Source organism: Asterias rubens, unplaced genomic scaffold, assembly GCF_902459465.1.
Source record: "Asterias rubens unplaced genomic scaffold, eAstRub1.3, whole genome shotgun sequence".
NCBI lineage: Eukaryota > Metazoa > Echinodermata > Asteroidea > Forcipulatida > Asteriidae > Asterias > Asterias rubens.
This window is the reverse complement of record NW_022985701.1, coordinates 42867-62690: the sequence shown is the minus strand read 5'-3', so window position 1 is coordinate 62690 and position 19824 is coordinate 42867. Positions and strand designations below refer to the sequence as shown.

The 19824-nt window shown below is 38.8% G+C and overlaps 2 protein-coding genes across 2 annotated transcripts; one reads left to right on the top strand and one right to left on the bottom strand.

Moving 5' to 3' along the window:
- The first annotated feature begins 287 nt into the window (after positions 1 to 287).
- LOC117305800 (tyrosine-protein kinase receptor Tie-1-like) lies at positions 288 to 4311 on the top strand. Its single transcript, XM_033790675.1, has 7 exons — positions 288 to 381; positions 1031 to 1218; positions 1496 to 1621; positions 1729 to 1840; positions 2386 to 2482; positions 2636 to 2735; positions 3845 to 4311. The coding sequence occupies exons 1-7, from the start codon at positions 321 to 323 to the stop codon at positions 3920 to 3922; spliced, it is 762 nt and encodes a 253-aa protein (XP_033646566.1). The 5' UTR covers positions 288 to 320; the 3' UTR covers positions 3923 to 4311.
- A 7601-nt stretch (positions 4312 to 11912) lies between these two features.
- Positions 11913 to 19824, bottom strand: LOC117305799 (tyrosine kinase receptor Cad96Ca-like). Its single transcript, XM_033790674.1, has 11 exons — positions 19706 to 19824; positions 18141 to 18309; positions 17556 to 17638; positions 17079 to 17330; positions 16669 to 16779; positions 16110 to 16297; positions 15710 to 15832; positions 15491 to 15602; positions 14762 to 14858; positions 14424 to 14523; positions 11913 to 13157 (listed from the first exon to the last, which is right to left on the bottom strand). Exons 1-11 carry the CDS (start codon positions 19806 to 19808, stop codon positions 13080 to 13082), a joined length of 1416 nt encoding a protein of 471 aa, XP_033646565.1. The 5' UTR covers positions 19809 to 19824; the 3' UTR covers positions 11913 to 13079.

Here is a 19824-nt window from a genome sequence, read left to right as displayed (position 1 = left end):
CATGGTACAAGTCTTGCGTGTATTTAAACATTGGGAACCACTAAAACATTTGTGTCTGTCAAACGATAAAGAACGTCTTTCAATCGTTAAAGAAATGCGGGTGCAACCGTTAGTTCCCCAAAAGTCACTATAGCGGGATTTGCACATTAGACATTTTGCATGGTTAAGTTAATCCATAGTATAGCAATAGCAGACACTTTGTTTAAAGTACGATATTAGTTGTTTTCGAATAAAAACAAAAAAAATACATCCAAGGTTTAAATTTTGTAGATGGTGCCGAAGGACAAGCAAAGACCGGCCTCCTGCAGGAGTTGGACCTGATGAAGAAAGTGGGTTCACATCCACACGTGGTCAATCTATTGGGATACTGTGTAGAGAAAGGTAAATAACAACACATAATGAAAACAGTTTGCTCATCTCAAGTCTAACGATTGACAAATGAGACATTTTAGTAGCATCTTAACACCATCAGTTCAAAATGGCTGACTTAGTATACTCCATCTGAGTTGTCACATTCCAACCTCGTTTAGTTCGAGCATCACTCTTGGTTTATATCCATTTACAGGGACGAGGCTGATGCAGTGTTGTCACATGGTGGACAAAAAACTAGTAGTAAGGGATATTTTTTGGCTGACGAAAACGTAGAAGAACATGCAAGGGGTGAAAGTTGTATATTTTGATTAAATATTCCACTCCTTTGGTTTAACTAATGACATCTATTTTGAATAATAAATAATAGTTATAATATACAAAGCATTTATAAAGGCGCACTAAATCTGGTGTAAAACACTTTAAAGTCGCCGGTCAAGATGGAAAAGAGAGAATTCTCAAGTGGATAGAGAAAGCAAGTGTGAACAGGTGTGCCTTTAGTTGCTGCTGAAAAATGGAGATGTTGTGTATTTCCCTGAGGTTTTCAGGAAGTGACTTTAGGTACACACATTAAAACACCCGAAGGCTCTTAAGCAAGAGTTTTGAAGTTTGATTGCAGTATTTACCGATTCTTGGTATCCATGTTTGTTTCTATCATCAGATCCCATCTACGTCATCGTTGAATATCTCAGTAAAGGTGACCTTAAGAATGTTCTGATTGGATGTAGATCCGAAGATTCTGGAGCAGGTTACTTCAACATACGTGGTAAACGTAAATCACTCTCTAAGACATTGATCAAGTTTGCCAGAGATGTGGCAAGTGGAATGGCCTTCTTGTCGTCACAAAAGGTGAGATAATTTTTTATAAATAACTTGCAATTATTGAAAAAGGCTGCTATGTATTTGTGACTTTAGTAAAATGGGGGTGATTGTTTGGTACTGCAGAATAAGCTTCGATCATTTTGGACTGTTGTCAATAACTGATGAAATATTCTACGATAAGAGGATCTGCGTCATACTGACGTCACGTGTTGATTTTTGAACGAAGAACAAACTGACATAATGCGGAAATTGTGTTATTGATGTATTTTGAGTCATAAGTTGTAATTCTTTCTCGACCCCTCAGTGTATCCATCGTGATCTGGCTGCCCGTAACGTTCTGGTAAGTGAAGACATGGTCTGTATAAAGGTGGCTGACTTTGGACTGGCCCGTGACGTCATGAATGTCCGCATCTACCAGCGGGAATCAGAGGTAATCAGTCAACACGATGTTTGTTCCTTTGTAATTTGATCTTCACATTACATGGGTTTGAAATCGGAAAGGAGAATGTTATGTTTTGTTTCTATTCTGCGTTGCAGGGAGTTCTGCCCATGCGCTGGATGGCACTGGAATCCCTTCTTGATGACGTGTACACAACAGAGAGTGACGTATGGTCTTTTGGGATTCTCCTTTGGGAGATCGTTACTCTTGGTGAGATGATTATGATATAGAGGACGAAATCAGTTAGAAACCTTCTCTGCTGTCAGTTACATTAAAATTAAAGTTTCGTTTCAAAACAAGAACTTAAGAAAATAATGTAACACCCGATGTTCATACAAAAGTAACCAATTAGATGTTTCCATTGTTGGTTAACATGCCTCGCTGCTTGGCATGGACGGCCGAACATTAACAAACATACAATTGTATTAAAAGATGTTCTGACCAAATTCATTATTCAGTAAGATGAAATATCTATTATGAATGGTTGCTTTGTATCCGACAAATTCAACACATTTTGTTACAAATTGTTGCCATCTGTTTTTGTTTTGTTACGATGGCTTTTCCATAGTGTTTCAACTTCGGTTGGCAAAACATCGGGTCTATTGCTAACAGTAGTTTTTGTGTGAGTAAACGTTCCTTTCTACGATATAATTTATCTAATCAATTAAATTTATTTTTCTACGATTCAACTTAAACAATTTCATACACACCTCCAAATAAGTTTAACATGAATTTGCATATCTAATTGATAATAGGTGCGAAGCCATATCGACTCATGACTGCAAAGACAATGGTTGCCCAACTCAAGGAGGGCTACCGTATGCCTAAACCAAGTCACTGCAAGAAAGAGCTGTAAGTGAAAGGCCAGCTTGAGCTTTCTTTACATAATAAGAATGGCGAGACAAACATAGGCAGAATTGAATATCGATCATCAAATCTTAAAGTTCCCGTGAATAACTTAATATTCACTAGTTTTTCTAAACTTCTTTTGATGTTGATCATCAGATACTCCATGATGAGCAGCTGTTGGCTTCAAAATCCAAACAAGAGACCAACTTTCCGTAGTCTCTTCAAACAGTTGGAGAAGAGTCTGGCAAATGAAGCGGTAATCTTCAAAATTCTGATTTTAGGAAAGGGTAGTGGTGGCATGACTCCCAAGTGGATGACTTAAAGGCAATGGACACTATTGGTAATTGTCAAAGACTAGCCTTCACAGTTGGTGTTTCTCAACATATGCATAAAATAACAAACCTGTGAAAATTTGAGCTCAATCGGTCATCGAAGTTGCAAGATAATAATGAAAGAAAAAACACCCTTGTCGCACGAAGTTGTGTGCGTTTAGATGGTTGATTTTGAGACCTCAAGTTCTAAATCTGAGGTCTCGAAATCAAATTATGGCACTTCAGAGGGAGCCGTTTCTCACATTGTTTTATACCATCAACCTATCCCCATTACTCGTCACCAAGAAAGGTTTTATGCTATTAATTATTTTGAGTAATTACCAATAGTGTCCACTGCCTTTAAGCAATTCTGTTCTCAAGCCGCGGATCAGTGTTTCTCCAACAATCCCCAGATTTAACCTACTACTTTTAAACAACATTAATTATTTACCATTTCACACAATAACTTGTATTGAGTTCAAGTTCTTTTTCATTCATTGATTATTCTTCAGCACGAAATAAAATCATGAAATACCATATCTTGTGTTTAAAAAAACCCAAGACATCACTTTATAAAAGAACTTGAAATATAGTCGAGAATTATTCTCAATAATTAGAATTAGTGTTGGTCCTTTTCTTTGGTCTTGTTAGTGGTGCAAACCAACGTGAAGCTGAGCTCACGCCTCGGGTGAATGGTATTTCAAAGAGTATCACCCGCTCTAACGAAAAAACGTTTAACTTTTACTTTTAATGGTCAGGAACCATGACAAAAGTTTAAAACGTTTCTTGTAAAACACATAAGAGTTGGTCACGTGATATATTGTCCGGATCCCGACAAAAACTAATTTTGAGCCCTTCATTTCACTGCTACTAATAATTGGCGGACTTTTTCGAGCAATGGATCAAATGAAAGCTTGTAACTTTCTCGACCCCCATCAAAATACCTAATGAATTTTAAATCAAAATTTGTGGGTCAAAACGGCAAAAAATCTGACATAGCATCTTTAAACACCATTTCAAACATTTTAAACCCGATTTCCTGTTTTTTTTAAAGGATTACATCGATCTGGGTGATCTGGACGAAAATATATACGAGGTGACAAAGATAAGGGATGAGGACGAGAAACTGTGAGACTTTGCTGCCAACTCTCACCAGAAAAAAACAACACGATGTGATGTTGGCCCATCCAAAAGAGTCTTTTGACGCTCTGCTGGTTCAATGCAATTATAACATTCCTGTCAAAAAACTAGATGCATGGTTTTTATAGAGTAGAAATTAGTTATAATACTTATCCGGGTCAGAATCCCGATTCGTGTCCCTTCGGGCTTGACCCAGAATGGGTCATTGACCCGGGATCTGTGTCAAAATTATCCAGAAACAGAACAAAATGACGCATAATCTTCGTTAGAAACACATGTTTAACCACTTTTCGAACTCAGCAAGTGGGTCAGGGGCCGATTTCACAAAGCAATAAAATTCATCGCAACACAAATTTTCAGTATCACCATAGTGATTTGAATTGTGACATCACACTTTACTAAGCAACTACGATTGATTTGCAGTCACGATCAATTTTAGATCTTTGTGAAATCGGCCCCTGGCCCCATGGGACTTCGAATCCGGGTCACTTTGACTCACTTTATACTAACTAGGTCAAGGCTGGTTTGACAATAACCAATGAAATGATCACATCATTCTAGTTGCATTGTATATTTCAAAACTAGAAGGTAGAAATGAATCTCCTCTTCCACCAAACACAGATAAGTCTCTTTAAAGGCACTGGACACTATTGGTAATTATTCAAAATGATTAGTAGCATAAAAACTTACTTGGTAACGAGCAATGGGGAGATGTTGATAGTATAATGCATTATGTGAAACGGCTGCCACTATTAGTAGTCTTTATGAGAAAGAGGGTAATTTCTCACCCAATTAATAAAAGACCTTCAGGCCTGAAGCTTTATATTATGCATCTAAAAGCACACAAAGTTATGCAACAAAGTTAATTTATTCTCTTGCAACTTCGATGACCAGTATTGAGCCCAAATTTCCACAGGTTTGTTATTTAATGCATGTATGTTTGGACACACCAATGAGCAATTACCAAACGTGTCCAGTGCCTTTAGCAATGAATAATTTTACACAAGTCATACCCCCTAGTTTTAACCTTAAAGCCATTGGACCCTTTCGGTACAGGAACAAAAAAAGTTCACAGATTTACAAATAACTTACAGGGTTTACAGAAGGTAGTGGTGAAATTCTTCTCTTGAAATATTATTCCATGAAATGCTTTACTTTTTGAGAAAACAGTAAAACAATATCAATTCTCGTTAACGAGAATTACGGATTTATTTTAAACACATGTCATGACACGGCGAAACGCGCGGATACAAGGGTGAGTTTTTCCGTTATTTTCTCCCGACTCCGATGACCGATTAAGCCCAAATTTTCACAGGTTTGTTATTTTATATATAAGTTGTGATACACGAAGTGTGGGCCTTGGACAATACTGTTCACCGAAAGGGTCCAATGGCTTTAAACTGTCAATCTGTTTAATGCATAGAGTAATACACAACGTACAGTTCATTTCACCAGCTACATTATATTTAAAAAAAACATTATGCTATTGTAGACAATTATAATCTTATTTTATTGCAAATATTTATAGGCACTTTATGGCAAATTTACTACTAAGTTATGCAGATATTTGAAAAACAATGACTGCATGCTTGCTTCAAACTTGACGAAAATGAGTTTCCTAAGCACTTTAAACATTTTCGCATGACGAAAGTTTCTAAAAGTCTGTTTTTTTTGTAGTATTGTTCTCAATTGTTTAGTTATTGCAAACCCAATCAGAGTTAAGATATTGTCTACATTTCTAACATGTTCTACATGTGTATACATTTCTAAAACCAACTATGAGATGTAAAAACAATTTGATACAAACATTCTTTTGTTGATATTTAAAGGCAGTGGACACTATTGGTAATTACTCAAAATAATTATTGGCATAAAACCTTAATTGGTAACGAGTAATGGGGAGGGGTTGATTTTATAAAACATTGTGAGAAACGGCTCCCTCTGAAGTGACGTAGTTTTCGAAAAAGAGAAAGAAATTTGATTTCGAGACCCCAGATTTAGAACTTGAGGTCTCGAAATCAAGCATCTGTAGGCACACAATTCTTCGTGTGACAAGGGTATGTTTTCTTTCATAGTTATCTCGCAACTTCGACGACCAATTGAGCTAACATTTTCACAGGTTTGTTATTTTATGCATATGTTGAGATACATCAAGTGAGAAGACTGGTCTTCGACAATTACCAATAGTATCCAGTGTCTTTAATATTCATTATTCTGAATAAATACAAACATGATTAAAATTTATATATATTTAAGAACGTCCTCTTCCAATAAACACAGATGTAATACCTCTTAAATAACGAATGTATGAATATACGTGATAAACCCTAATTCAACAATAATCTGTCGTAAGTGTCAAATGTAATATTCAACGTACAGCTCATGTTACCAACACCATTATATAAAAAAAAACTACGCCATTGTATACAATTCTATTCTTCAATAAACAGTTCATGTTCACCAACTGCATTATTAAAACACACTTTGCTATTGTATATAATTGTAATCTTATTTCTGCCCATACAGGGAATACTATGCCCTGTCAGAAGATGAGCATATCATTTTTGTTACCACTATTTTTTGCAGAAATTTTAAGAAGAGAAAAACAACGGTCATGCTTCATAAAACTTGAGGAAACTGAATTTCCCAAAAATGTTACGTGACCTTTTAGGCCTTTTAGGCATAGACGACTTAGTTCGCAAAGTAAAAGGAAAACCACGCAATTTCGAGGCAAATTTGTGTGGATCATTGTATTATACTTTTTAAATATCTTTCTAACCATATGCATTTCATAACAAACGGTTACAAACGCTTTTCAAAGACCGACCGATCCAAGGCAACGTGTTCCTTTTACTACTACAACGGAACAGATTTTCGGATTTCGAGAGACTTTTTTTTAAATACGTGTAACGTGTTCCTTTAAGCTACTCAATGCAAAATATGGCCACACACTAGGGTTCGATTATCTTATTAAGCTGTTTAGCAGAAAATACTGCTTGTCAAATTTCTTTGCTAAACAAATAATGTGGGGGTCACCAGTCGCAACAGTGTTGAATTTTATGGACTTTTGGCTGGTAACCTGTTTTTGCTTAGCAAGGCTTGATGAAATTTGGCCCAGAGCGTTCGTTGTGGCAACCGCACTCAACCGTTGTCAACAAACAAATTTCTGCATGGTCATAATTTTCCTATTAATAGACCCTGGAATTTCCACCCCTCTGCAACACACCTCCGAATCCATAGCCTGGTCAATTAATTATAGATGTAATTTAACATGGTGCGTTGTACTGGCCGTAAAGACGTTTTCAGGCATGTTTGGTTTTTTCCTTTTTCTATGTATGATTGAGAGTAAAAAAGAAAGAGAAAAAAAAAACAGTGATGTATTTTTGCTCGTACAGTTCGTAATTGTGGCGCACCCATCAGAACATGTGTTGCAATGGCTTTGCATTTATGAACGAAATACTAATTGGGTTTCACTTTATGAACCGGTTTAAAAACGTGTGTTTGAGGGGAACAAGGACAAGTATATCAACCATTCAAGAAAACAACCGTCTTTCAGTCTCAACAATTATTTTTTTGTTTCTTTTCATTCACTTGTTATTATTTTATTTTTTTCACACTTAAATCAGTGTACTGAAACTGTTCCAATTCAAGCGGCTCTGGCTACTACCTGACGGCTAAGGCTGCAACGGCAATGGCTGCAGCGGCAATTATAAAGAATCAGATATTGGGCATTCCGGCCGTAGCCATAAAAGTAGCCATTTTTTTTTTACAGATTACACATTATCAGTGACGTAGTTTTGGGGTGGAGTTGCAATGGGACTGTTAAACATCAAATTGTGAACATCATTTTAGCTGTTGATTTTTGCATCGTGAGATAATGAATATGGTTTTTGTTTAAAGGCAGTGGACACTATTGGACATTGGTAATTACTCAAAATAATGATTAGCATTAAACCTCACTTGGTAAAGAGTAATGGGGAGAGGTTGGCAGTATAACACCATGTGAGAAACGGCTCCCTCTGAAGTGGAGTAGTTTTCGAGATAGAAGTAATTTTCCACGAATTTGATTTCGAGACCTCAAATTTAGAACTTGAGGTCTCGAAATCAACCATCTAAACGCACACAACTTCGTGTGACTAGAGTGTTTTCTTCTTTCATTATTATCTCGCAACTTTTAAACCGATTGAGCTCAAATTTTCACAGGTTAGTTATTTTATGCATATGTTGAGATACACCAAGTGAGAAGGCTAGTGTTTGACAATAGGAGACTTTCCAACGCTAGGCGGCAGCAGACATACCGGGTAAATTTCCATTGTTTACGTAGTTCTGAACATGCGCATAATTCTGAGAACAATGGATTTACCCGGTAAGTCTGCTGCCCTCTATCGTCCCAGAAAGTCTCCCATTACCAATAGCGTCCACTGCCTTTAAACCCCAAATAAACCAGTGTGTATTAAACACTGTATACTCAGTAAGAGTTGTGTGGAAACACATTATCAATAATGTGTAAACGTCGAGTTGGGGTCGCGGGAGGGGATGGGGGGGGGGGGGCATTACAAATCAAATTGTGAACACCGTCTCAGTTAAATAAGATAGTTTTGTCTTTTACACGAACCGATGCACTCACTTTCCCGAGTTCTGTGACAAAGGCACTACGAGTACACCAAGGTAAAAACCAAATAGTATTAAATTCTTTAGGCCTATATCCCCGATGCAAAAATTAACACCTTTTGACAATATATGATATTAACTCAGACATGGACACCAATGACAGAAATACGGACAACAATAAACTCATCAGACATGGACAACAATGACAGAAATATGGACAACAATGACAGCAACTCAGACATATGGACAACAATGACAGAAATATGGACAACAGTGACAGCAACTCAGACATGGACACCAATGACAGAAATTTGGACAACAATAGACATGGACAAAAATGACAGAAATGTGGACAACATTGAGAGCAACTCAGCAGGGACAACAATGACAGAAATATGGACAACAATGACAGCAACTCAGACATGGACACCAATGACAGGAATATGGACAACAATAGACATGGACAACAATGACAGAAATATGGACAACAATGAGAGCAACTCAGTCGACATGGACACCAATGACAGAAATATGGACAGACAGCAACTCAGACATGGGCAACAATGACAGGAATATGGACAACAATAGACATGGACAACAATGACAGAAATATGGACAACAATGAGAGCAACTCAGTCGACATGGACACCAATGACAGAAATATGGACAGACAGCAACTCAGACATGGGCAACAATGACAGAATGACATGGACAACATAATGACATGGACAACAATGAGAGCACCTCCGGGAAAGTGTGTGCTTTGTACATGAACATGTACCTGTACATGAACATGTACCTGTACATGAACATGTACATGTACCTGTACCTGTACATGTACCTGCACAAACACCTTTTGTGTACACGTTGTTCGTGTGCACTGTCTATGCACTTGTTGCCGAATCAGGCCGCACCGGGCCGTGGCACACTGCGCCAACAACCTTGAATCAAGGCTAGGATGTTTAGGGGATTTCCCTAGATGAGAAATCAGCAGGAAATTGAGATCGTGTTAAAGGTGTAAAGGTCATAGGGCTAGATTGGTTTGTATTAAGTACGTTCACACATCGATCATCGGGGAAAGAATTGCGCAATAATGTGTGCCCCGCAATAAGCTGGCAGTGGTATAGTAGCAGCTCCAGTTTGAAATACGTTATACGCCAAAATATTGTCTAAAATTCTTGACAGTAAGCTCATACTAAAATATACATACTCTCAACTTCCATTATGGCGGGTGCAGCTTCTATGGCGATCATTTCCTCAGCTTTTACAGCAACGACTGGACTGAAAGTGAGACAACCTTCTCTAATGCCAGCAGCGCAACCAGCGCCACAGCAGTCGTGGTTGGGCTGGATGTTCGGCGGTTGGCTTCCTCCTGCTACCGCGACCATGGGCATCATCAGTCCCAACTCTCCAAGAGCCGGTTCAATTGTGGTATTAGAGTCGAGCCAAAACCAGTCTCAATCGGTCATCAAGTTATCCGCTCGGGATCTTTTTGGTATGACGTATGGCATGATGCAATTACCACCGGCTTCTTCGACTACTCTCGAGTCATTCATTCAACATGTCACTGTTCACATACACATGTTGAAGAGTAACGAACATGTCACCGTCGATTTCGAGACCAACTCCACTGTTAAAGAGTTGAGGGAAGCTGCTGCCAAGAAGTTGAGTTTGAGACCAGACACACTGATGCTGATCTACGAGAACAGTGAACTGGAAGATCACCAAGAGATCAAATACCAAGGTATCGTGTCTGGCTGTATGATTTTTGGCATTAAATGCACCCGTGGTCAAAAGATGGGTGTTTTTGAGCTGGATCCAGAATCAGTGGCACCGAAGTTCGACCATGACTTTACCACTGCTAAGGATGATGGCAAAACATACAAACGGGGAAGTTTCGAATACCAACGCCCGTACGGATGGAAGAGGTACGCCATCAAAGTTGTCGGTGAATACAAGGACGACACCTGGTTGGGACAAGACGGAATCCGCACTGCATCAACCCCGGGAGAGTGGCCGGTGTCCTACCACGGGACAGCAAAATGCAACGTCAGGGGAATTGTCGAGAAGGGGTACAATATGGGCCACAGACAGCTATTCGGTAAGGGGGTCTACACTAGCCCATCTTACAAGAATGTTGACAAATTTTACGGTAAGGCCTTTAGTCATGACGGGAAGCAGTACAGGCTGATCTTGCAGAATCGCGTAAACGAGAAAGGCTTGAAAGTCGTAGATCCGTCGGAAACTGGATACAAAGATTTCCCTTACTGGGTGTCTCAACAGCAAGACCCTGCGACAGGTAACTTTGATGTTCGCCCGTATGGTATCTTGACACGAGAAGTCTAGAATCATCGCTACGAAAGAAGTAAGACATTTTTTCTAGGCCTCTCTGATAGAGGCCATACACGTCTGTCGATATTATTCTTGAAATACCGCGGAACATTTCTTTCGAACGTGAGCCATGAGACCTTTTCGGCTAGCGATAGACCAGCATAATTTGATCGCTATTAGCTACTTAGCTAGACCAGCATGCACCTCATTCCACGCCAGTAGCGCGCGTACCGAGTATTTGCTGAAAGGTGTGAATGGGCACGAAAGTGGGCCACGCCGAGCCCTCTCTTCGTCATATTACTTAGCAAGCATTGTGACAAACCATGGACTGATTGGGCCAAACCAAAACATTTTCTGTTAGTATTATTTTAACACTTTAACACTCTGATTTTAACAATGAAACCGGACATTTGCAGCGTGCGATCATTCAAAGAGTCGTTTAGGCCTACTTCATAAATTGTTTTCGTTATACGAAATGCTTAACATTTTATATTTTTGAGAAACTAATTTTCCTAAAGTTTCAGGAAACATGCAACCGTTTTTTTTTTCTTCATATTTCTGCAAAATTTAGTATCAACATGATTTAATCAACTATTAATGCCCACATAGGGCTCGGGACCAATACATATTTACAGTAAAATGAGATTATAATTTACAATAGCATAATTTTCGTTTTACTAACGTAGTTGGTGTACATGAAATGTACGTTTTTTGTTACACTATGTGGAATAACAAAGAACCAGTCTCTCTCTGTGCCTAAAAGGCTTTTAAAGAATCGTCACGTGACAATTTGGGGAAATTCATTTCCCTCAAGTTTTATGAAGCATTACTGTGTTATTTTTTTTCTCCTTCAAATTTCTGCAAAAACTAGTGGTAAAAATGATATGCTGAACTTCAGTCCATACAAGGTATATTTACAATAAACTGTGATTGTATACAATATAGCATGATATGTATTTTAATATTGAATGTAGGCCTAGTTAGTGCAATGAACTTTTGTTGAAGTTTATTAACTGTATACCAAGGCATAGTTTTTTTTGTTTACAATGTAGTTGGTGACATGAGCTGTGTAATAGCATGGTTATTCCTCCATGGTAATAGTATATTGCCTCTAACTAAATACAATTTACAAGAGAAATAACTCACTAGAGAACAAAATATGGGCCATGGGCTTCATCTAATCGTGTTGTCTAAACTCTCTCAGTGTGCAAAACACAATAACATAATTATGTGAAGACTGTCGCAATCTAGAATCCATACAGTTAGAGGAACCGACAACTGAGGGTGCTAGACAAGATGATTCACTTGAGACTAGACTGGGCTCCTGTCTTAATCCGCAAGATCAGTGATTCCATTGGATACAATGATATCATTGGATACGTGGAGTGACATGAGCGTTCCATGCCCAAACAGCCTCACACTGCTGTCCACGTCCGCAATAGAAGTTGACTGCGTATCTCTATGTGAAAAGACCGAGGTCAAAGGTGAATGTACACGCCGGACTCGAGGCAGGTCTCTGGCGTTATTCACAAGCCTCGCGTGTGACGTCAGATGTTCAGGCTAACTTGTCACAAGCAGTTCGTTATAACACACTTTGTACTATGAAGCAGATTGACAGTTTATGGTGGGACATGGTTTTTATGATGTGTGTTCAATCACACATTCATTGCTAATTATAAAGAGGTACCGGTATTACATCTGTGTTTATTGGAAGAGGGGATTCATTTCTATCATCTAGTTTTGAATAAAATAAATACACAATACATTACTAATACGAGATAATTTCATTGGTTATTGTCAAATCATAACTACTCTTGACCTAGTTAATACAAAGTGGGTTAGAGTGACCCGGATTTGAAATTCCGTGGGGTCTGACCATTTTTAGGGGGTCCGGAAAGTGGTTATACATGTGTTTCTAACTTACATTCTGCGTCTTTTTGCTCCGTTTCTGGATAAAATAATTTGACACAGATCCCGGGTCAATTTGACCCATTCTGTGTCAAGCCAAAAAGGGACACAAATTAATTCCGGTCAACTCTGACTCTGATTTTAAAGTTTAATTTCTGCTCTTTTAAAACCGCTACATATTATTTGTAATGATGCATGTTATTACTGTATTAAACAGAGCGTCGAAAGACTCTATTGATGAGTCAGTATTTTATATAATTATCCTTATGTATTTTATCGTGAGAGTTGGCAGCAAACTCTCATAGTTTCTCGTTGTCATCATTTATCTTTGTATCCTCGTAGATATTTTCGTCCAGATCATCAAGTTCGATGTAATCCTGTAAAAAAAAAAAAAATAACCCTGGTTTAAAATTGTCGAAATGGTGTTTAAAACAAAGAATCCCAATATCTAAACACCTCGCATTTCATACCACTGGACACAGGTTCACATCTTAGTGCAAGTTCGGGTGAGTGACTAGACTCCACTGATCTCTATAATAATAACATTATGGGTGCGTTCGATGCTTCCCCGGGTCGACCCCGCGGTGCTCATCCGGGTTAGCCCCTGACAAGAGCTAATCGAACGTTCACTCAACCTCTCGTATTAGTGACGCCATGCACCTCGGGCCAGCCCCAAGTGACCCGTTCCACACGCAGGATACTCGCACAGTGCATAATACGAGTATTGGGCCGACCCGGGTGGGTGAACCCCTGGAATGACGTCGAAGCTATTCGAACGTAACGGCGGCAGACCGGGGTCGACGCAGGAAAGCTAATCGTACGCACCCTATATCGAACCAAGCACTGGAGCATGGTCGATCGACTCGAGAGCTAGGTCACAGTTTCTGGTCAGTCTATAGTCTTTCTACTCGCTCACTAGATCACCTGAACTGCGCGCGCACTTTTAGTCATTTGACCCGTAGGATACAATCATCACTAACTTCAAATGGTGTTTGATGCTTTGCATGGTGTGGAGAATAAGAATAACTATAAATATAAATATGAATAGTAAACTTGCGGGTACAACCATGAGTAAAACTTATTTGAAGGAGTCAGTGGTGGCTCTGAAGACGAGCAGAGTACAGACCTACTGTTCAAAACGTCGAGACCAAACCGGGTCTTTTCAGAGCCACCACTCCTTTAAAAGAGATTTTACTCATGGTTGTACCCGCAAGTTTACTATTCATATTTATACTTATAGTTAGTCTTCTTCTAACACTTACTTTGCATTTGACCAAGTTTTTCAAGAGTCTGATGAAATACAAAATATGTGGTTGCGACATCGATGATTGGTTTATCCGCATTACGTAATCAAGAATGGATCGAGTCTGGGCTTGGCGTTAGCTCAATTCACGTTGGTTCTCACAGCCATGGATGACTGACACCATTAATATTAAGGCCAACACAATGCAAGTTAAGGTATAAAGTGTTAAATATTGTGATTAAAAATTAGTTTAGGTCAATCTGGAGTTTAGTGGATAAACACTGATATGAGACTTGACAAGAAAACTTGAGAATAGAATTGCTTCAGGTAGCTTCCTGGTGCCATAAACACCAAATACCCTTTCCCAACATAAAGCCTAGAGAAATAAATAATTTCTTACCGCTTCAATTGTCAGACTCTTCTCCAACTGTTTGAATAGACTACGGAAAGTTGGTCTCTTGTTTGGATTTTGAAGCCAACAGCTGTTCATCATGGAGTATCTGGTAAACATCAAAAAAAGTGTAGAAAAACTAGTGAATATTGAGTTATTCACGGGAACTTTAAGATTTGATGATCGATGTTCATTATTAAAAACTAAAGTCCCTCTTCAACCCAATGTTGTCCCGCCATCCTCTTAGTTTAAAGTGCTGTCGTTCCAACATAACGATCGTTCTGATATTATCAAATACAGGGGAAACAGAGATGGAAGAAAAAATGGCAAACTGGTCTTTCACTTACAGCTCTTCCTTGCAGTGTCTTGGTTTAGGCATACGGTAGCCCTCCTTGAGTTGGGCAACCATTGTCTTTGCAGTCATGAGTCGATATGGCCTCGCACCTGTCATCAATTAGATATGCAGATTCATGTTAAACTTATTTGGAGTTGTATGACATTGATTAACTGGAATCTTTCAAAGATTATACCGAAGAACAGACGTTTGGTGTTGTCAAATACCAATGATGTGTTCTCACTCGATGTATCTCAACATAACGCATAAAATAACAAACTGTGAAAATTTAGACTCAATTGATAAGTTGCTAGAGAATGACGGAAGAAAAAACACCCTTGTTGCACAAGTTTGTTTGCTTTTTAGATGCATGGTAAAAGACATCAGCTGAAGGATTTTATTATGAGTGAGAAGTTACCTCTTTCTCAAAAACGACGATATTTCAGAGGAAGCCGTTTCTCACAATGTTTTGCATTATCAACAGCTCTCCATTACTCGTTACCAAGTAAATGTTTATGCTTACAATTATTTTGAGTTAATACCAATTGTGTCCAGTGTCTTTAATATGATTTGGTTTTATCAATTATGGGTGCCATATTGTTTTCATAATTTCTCGGGGCGCCATATTGTTTTCATAAGTTCTCGTTTACTGAAGCGAAGCTCAAAATTGAAGGTCACAACTGACAGCAGAGATGTTTTCTAACTGATTACGCCCTCTATCCATACATCATAATCATCTCACCAAGAGTAACGATCTCCCAAAGGAGAATCCCAAAAGACCATACGTCACTCTCTGTTGTGTACACGTCATCAAGAAGGGATTCCAGTGCCATCCAGCGCATGGGCAGAACTCCCTGCAACGCAGAGGATAGAAACGACAAAGATAACATTCTCCTTTTCCGTTTGAAACCCACGTAAAGTGAAGATCAAAAAAGAACAAAACTTCGTATTGTCTGATTACCTCTGATTCCCGCTGGTAGATGCGGACATTCATGACGTCACGGGCCAGTCCAAAGTCAGCCACCTTACAGACCATGTCTTCACTTACCAGAACGTTACGGGCAGCCAGATCACGATGGATACACTGAGGGATCGAGAAAGAGTTACAACTAATGACTCAAAACACACTACAATTTTTGCATTTTGTCAGTTTGTTTTTGGCTCAACACTCAACAAGTGACGTCAGTGTGACGCAACTAATTTTTGGCAGATTATTTCATTAGATGTTGACCTATGTCCAAAATGATCGAAGCTGATTCTACCGAACCAACCAATCACCGCATTGACTTAAATCACATAATATAATAATATAGAGTCCTATCGCAATAATTGTAAAAGTTAATTATACAAAATGAACTCACCTTTTGTGACGACAAGAAGGCCATTCCACTTGCCACATCTCTGGCAAACTTGATCAATGTCTTAGAGAGTGATTTAGTTATACCATGTATATTGATGTAACCAGTTCCAGTATCTTCAGATCTACATCCAATCAGAACATTCTTAAGGTCACCTTTATTGAGATATTCAACGATGATGTAGATGGGATCTGATGATAGAAATAAACGACATGGATAACAAGATTCAGTCAAACTACAATCAAACATCGAGCCTTATAGAAACCTGAAGGGCCCAATTTCACAAAGCAATAAAATTCATCGCAAGACAAATTGTCAGTCTTACTTTCGAGATTTTATTGGTTTTTTTTCCACCATGCGGCAACACTTTCAACCTCGTCCCTGTAAATGGATATATCTAATCAGGAGTGATATTCCAACTAAACGAGGTTATAATTATGGAGCTTCCATTGTATTAAGTCAGCCATTTTGAACTGATGGTGTTAAAATGCTACTAGTATTTATTATTATTTTGTCAACCATTTAACTTGAGAGGAGCAAACTGTTATGTGTTGTTATTTACCTTTCTCTACACAGTATCCCAATAGATTGACCACGTGTGGATGTGGTGCCACTTTCTTCATTAGATCCAACTCCTGCAGGAGGCCGGTCTTTGCTTGTCCATCAGCACCATCTACAAAATGTAAACTTTGGATGTCATTTTCTTATTTTTATTCGAAAACAACTACTCTCGTACTTCAATTAAAATGTCTGCTATGTGAGAAACTGAACTAATAGATGCAAATGTCTAATGTGCAAATCTCGCGGATAATAAAACATTCTTGGGGGAACCAACAACTCCACGTGCATATCGTTATGGTTTAAAAGACACAAATTCAAAGTGTAGTGGTTCCCAATGTCTAAATACACTCAAGACTTGTAACACGTTTATTGTTGAACTTAATATCTTCTTTATGACGTCACTTTACTAACCTTTCAGTGTTTTAATGGCGACCTTGGTGAGATTCCCATCTCCCATAATCCCTTGCGCTGTACCGAGAAGCACTCTCCCGAACGCACCTGGCCCAATCTCGTTCTCGATCACTATGAGATCTCGCGAGAATGACAATTCGGGTCCTACATTGCCATACGTGGCATCTTTAGGCGCTTTGGACCCGGCGGCCATTTTGTTTTCTGAGATACTTTCATAGACAGCGGGTTTGGTCATCTTGTTCGTCGGACCATCTGCAAGTAACCAACAATGTATGGAAAACCGTATTAATATATCGGCATTATTGTTTTGTTAAGCCTTTCTTGCTTAAGAAAATAAATAGTGTGAACTTTATACAAAAAACAATCTATACATTTTTTTATTGAATGATAGTTGTCCATATTTTTTACAACAGAAACAGAAAGTTCCACGTTTTAAAACAAGTTTATTAAAATGGTATTATACTTTTGTTCGATTACCTGGCGGATTGATCTTATTAACTGAAGGACCAGCAAGAGGTATTTGTTGATTTCTTGGCGGTTCTGTAGACATCTCGTAGTGCCTGGAATTTGTTTTAGAAGTGATGTTATTGATAATAAGTTTTCTTGTGGTCACAAGTTTAATTTATAAAAAGTGTTACATTCTTTTCTGATCATTATGGTGCCTTTAACTTGTGTTATTCTGAACACTGTGTGCACGATCATGAGTAGACTTGATTCAAGTCCCGTTCTAATGTGGGAGGTCCCTAAGCATACATGCCGCCGTCAAAGTGTAGCATGGTCCCGCGTGCTTAACAGGTTGGGAAATGCAGAGTGTCACAAAATAATAGTTTTCTGAGATTGGCACGCGATTGGGACTTGTGTCAAGTCTAGCTCATGGGAAGCCAATTTATGCAAAAGAAATCTATGTAAAATGGACATTTTACAGAACTTTCATCAAAAAAAATTCTAAATATTTCACGAGAATTCATGAGACTGCTATCTCAAATCCACATGTGAAAAAAATCTGGAATGTGTGTTTTTATTCACTCATGTGAAAGGGTGAGAGAAAGACGTCAACTTAACCCTTCGTCGCCATCTATGATAGCCATGTCTGGTCGCTGCGTCGATCTGTCACGATGACGTCGCATCAAGACAACAATGACACTGACAGCTACAGCTCCGATGACAATACCCCCCAAAAGGGCTCCAATGATAGCACCAACGCCAGTGGAAGCACATACACAACCAGAAACTGGAAATAGTCATCATTTTTAAAGTTTGTTGGTACTTTTTGTAGATCAAGTTTTGGGCCTTGACATGAATCCGTATTCACTGTGATTCAATATGTACGTAATATTAATCTGTAGAAGTGTCAGCCTTGTCATAGCCTTGATCAAGGCGCTACAGCCAGCCGCGATCTGCAAAATCCCAGTCCCCATCACTGAATTCCGCCAGCGCACCCCCATACATAACACAGTGCATATAATACGTGTGCAGCGTATGTACACATCGTACTGTACATGTACATGTTCCATCTGTATACGGTACACTTACGGTACATGGGTACACTTCCCAAGTAGCGCCTTGATGGTTTTGTATCTGCCAAAATTTAGAGCAGAGCTCATTATGCTAATGTAACTAACAACCCGTTCTGATTGGTTGTTGGTTGGACTATAAACTCTCGCTGTGATGTCAATCACAACGTTGTTCTGCAAGAGCATTCGCACACATGTGCTCGTCGACGTAATTGTAAACAAGCCGAGGCTGTAATATAGTTGCAACAATGGCGGCGGGCGAGGTAGAAATCCCTACTAGTAAGACAAAACTGTAAGTCGCTGGAAATCAGTGGTGTATAATTTGCAACACAACTACAGAAACGTTCAACAAAATATAACAACCACGTTTAATGCATCAATCATGGGTTTAGAAATAGAAGGAAGAAAATTAGACCATGTGAAATGTGTTTGAGAAAGGTTAAAAAAGTATCCAGGTGTCATGGGTTTCCGGCAAGATGGCTACTTGGTAAGAATTCTTAGGTGTTGGGCATGTGACAGTACAACACACCCCATCCCCTTGAAGCACAAACACAGACCAGATGAGATAAGAAACCCAGCTGTTTATTTTGTCTTAATGCAGAAACATATATTATTCATTACGTTTCTCGCGGTAAATCAAAGTTGGGGATCGACAATATGTGTTGTCGAAAACATACCAGACGGTAGAAGATGGCGTGTGGCTGAACAACAACTACAAGTAAAGTTCAATTTCATAAACTAACTCTTGCCATACTCTACTACACTACAACGTTACACTTATAGTAAAGCAGCTTCCATTTCAGGGACAAATCTACCAGCTACGTTGTAACTATGTGCTAGTCCTCGTTTTATAATGAAACGCAAGATAACGGAAGTTGTTTAACACCATTACCGAACGGGCGAGTCATGTCCGGCTCACCCGTCATTACGCTGCAAGGAATTAGTGGCAGAAAAAAAATACATTTGTTGCACTAATTAGTAAATAATGTGACTGTATGCTTTCAGATGCGAGAGAAAGATTTCAGGCCTGATGAAGAAGACTTTCACAGATTCAATCATTATCTTTTTGGCAAAATAAATAAAAAAGTTTTGTGGATTTCATTTCTGTCTTACCTGTAGTGGGACTAGTTGTACTTGGTGCAACCTCAGTTGTTGTCGCTCCTAGGTATAAAAACAACAGAGAAATATTTTTTTTTGCAATTTGTTGACTTAACATTTCATAAAGACATTTA

Excerpts from the sequence above, each read along its gene's own strand:
- LOC117305799 (XM_033790674.1), bottom strand. The coding sequence starts at position 19,808 with ATGTTAAGTCAACAAATTGCAAAAAAAAATATTTCTCTGTTGTTTTTA. Across the intron at positions 14,859-15,490 it reads TTGGGAGATCGTTACTCTTG|GTGCGAGGCCATATCGACTC; the intron begins GTGAGATGATTA and ends AATTGATGACAG. Across the intron at positions 13,158-14,423 it reads AGAGTCTGACAATTGAAGCG|GATTACATCGAACTTGATGA; the intron begins GTAAGAAATTAT and ends TTTTTTTTACAG.
- LOC117305800 (XM_033790675.1), top strand. The coding sequence starts at position 321 with ATGAAGAAAGTGGGTTCACATCCACACGTGGTCAATCTATTGGGATAC. Across the intron at positions 382-1,030 it reads GGGATACTGTGTAGAGAAAG|ATCCCATCTACGTCATCGTT; the intron begins GTAAATAACAAC and ends TTCTATCATCAG. Across the intron at positions 1,219-1,495 it reads CCTTCTTGTCGTCACAAAAG|TGTATCCATCGTGATCTGGC; the intron begins GTGAGATAATTT and ends TCGACCCCTCAG.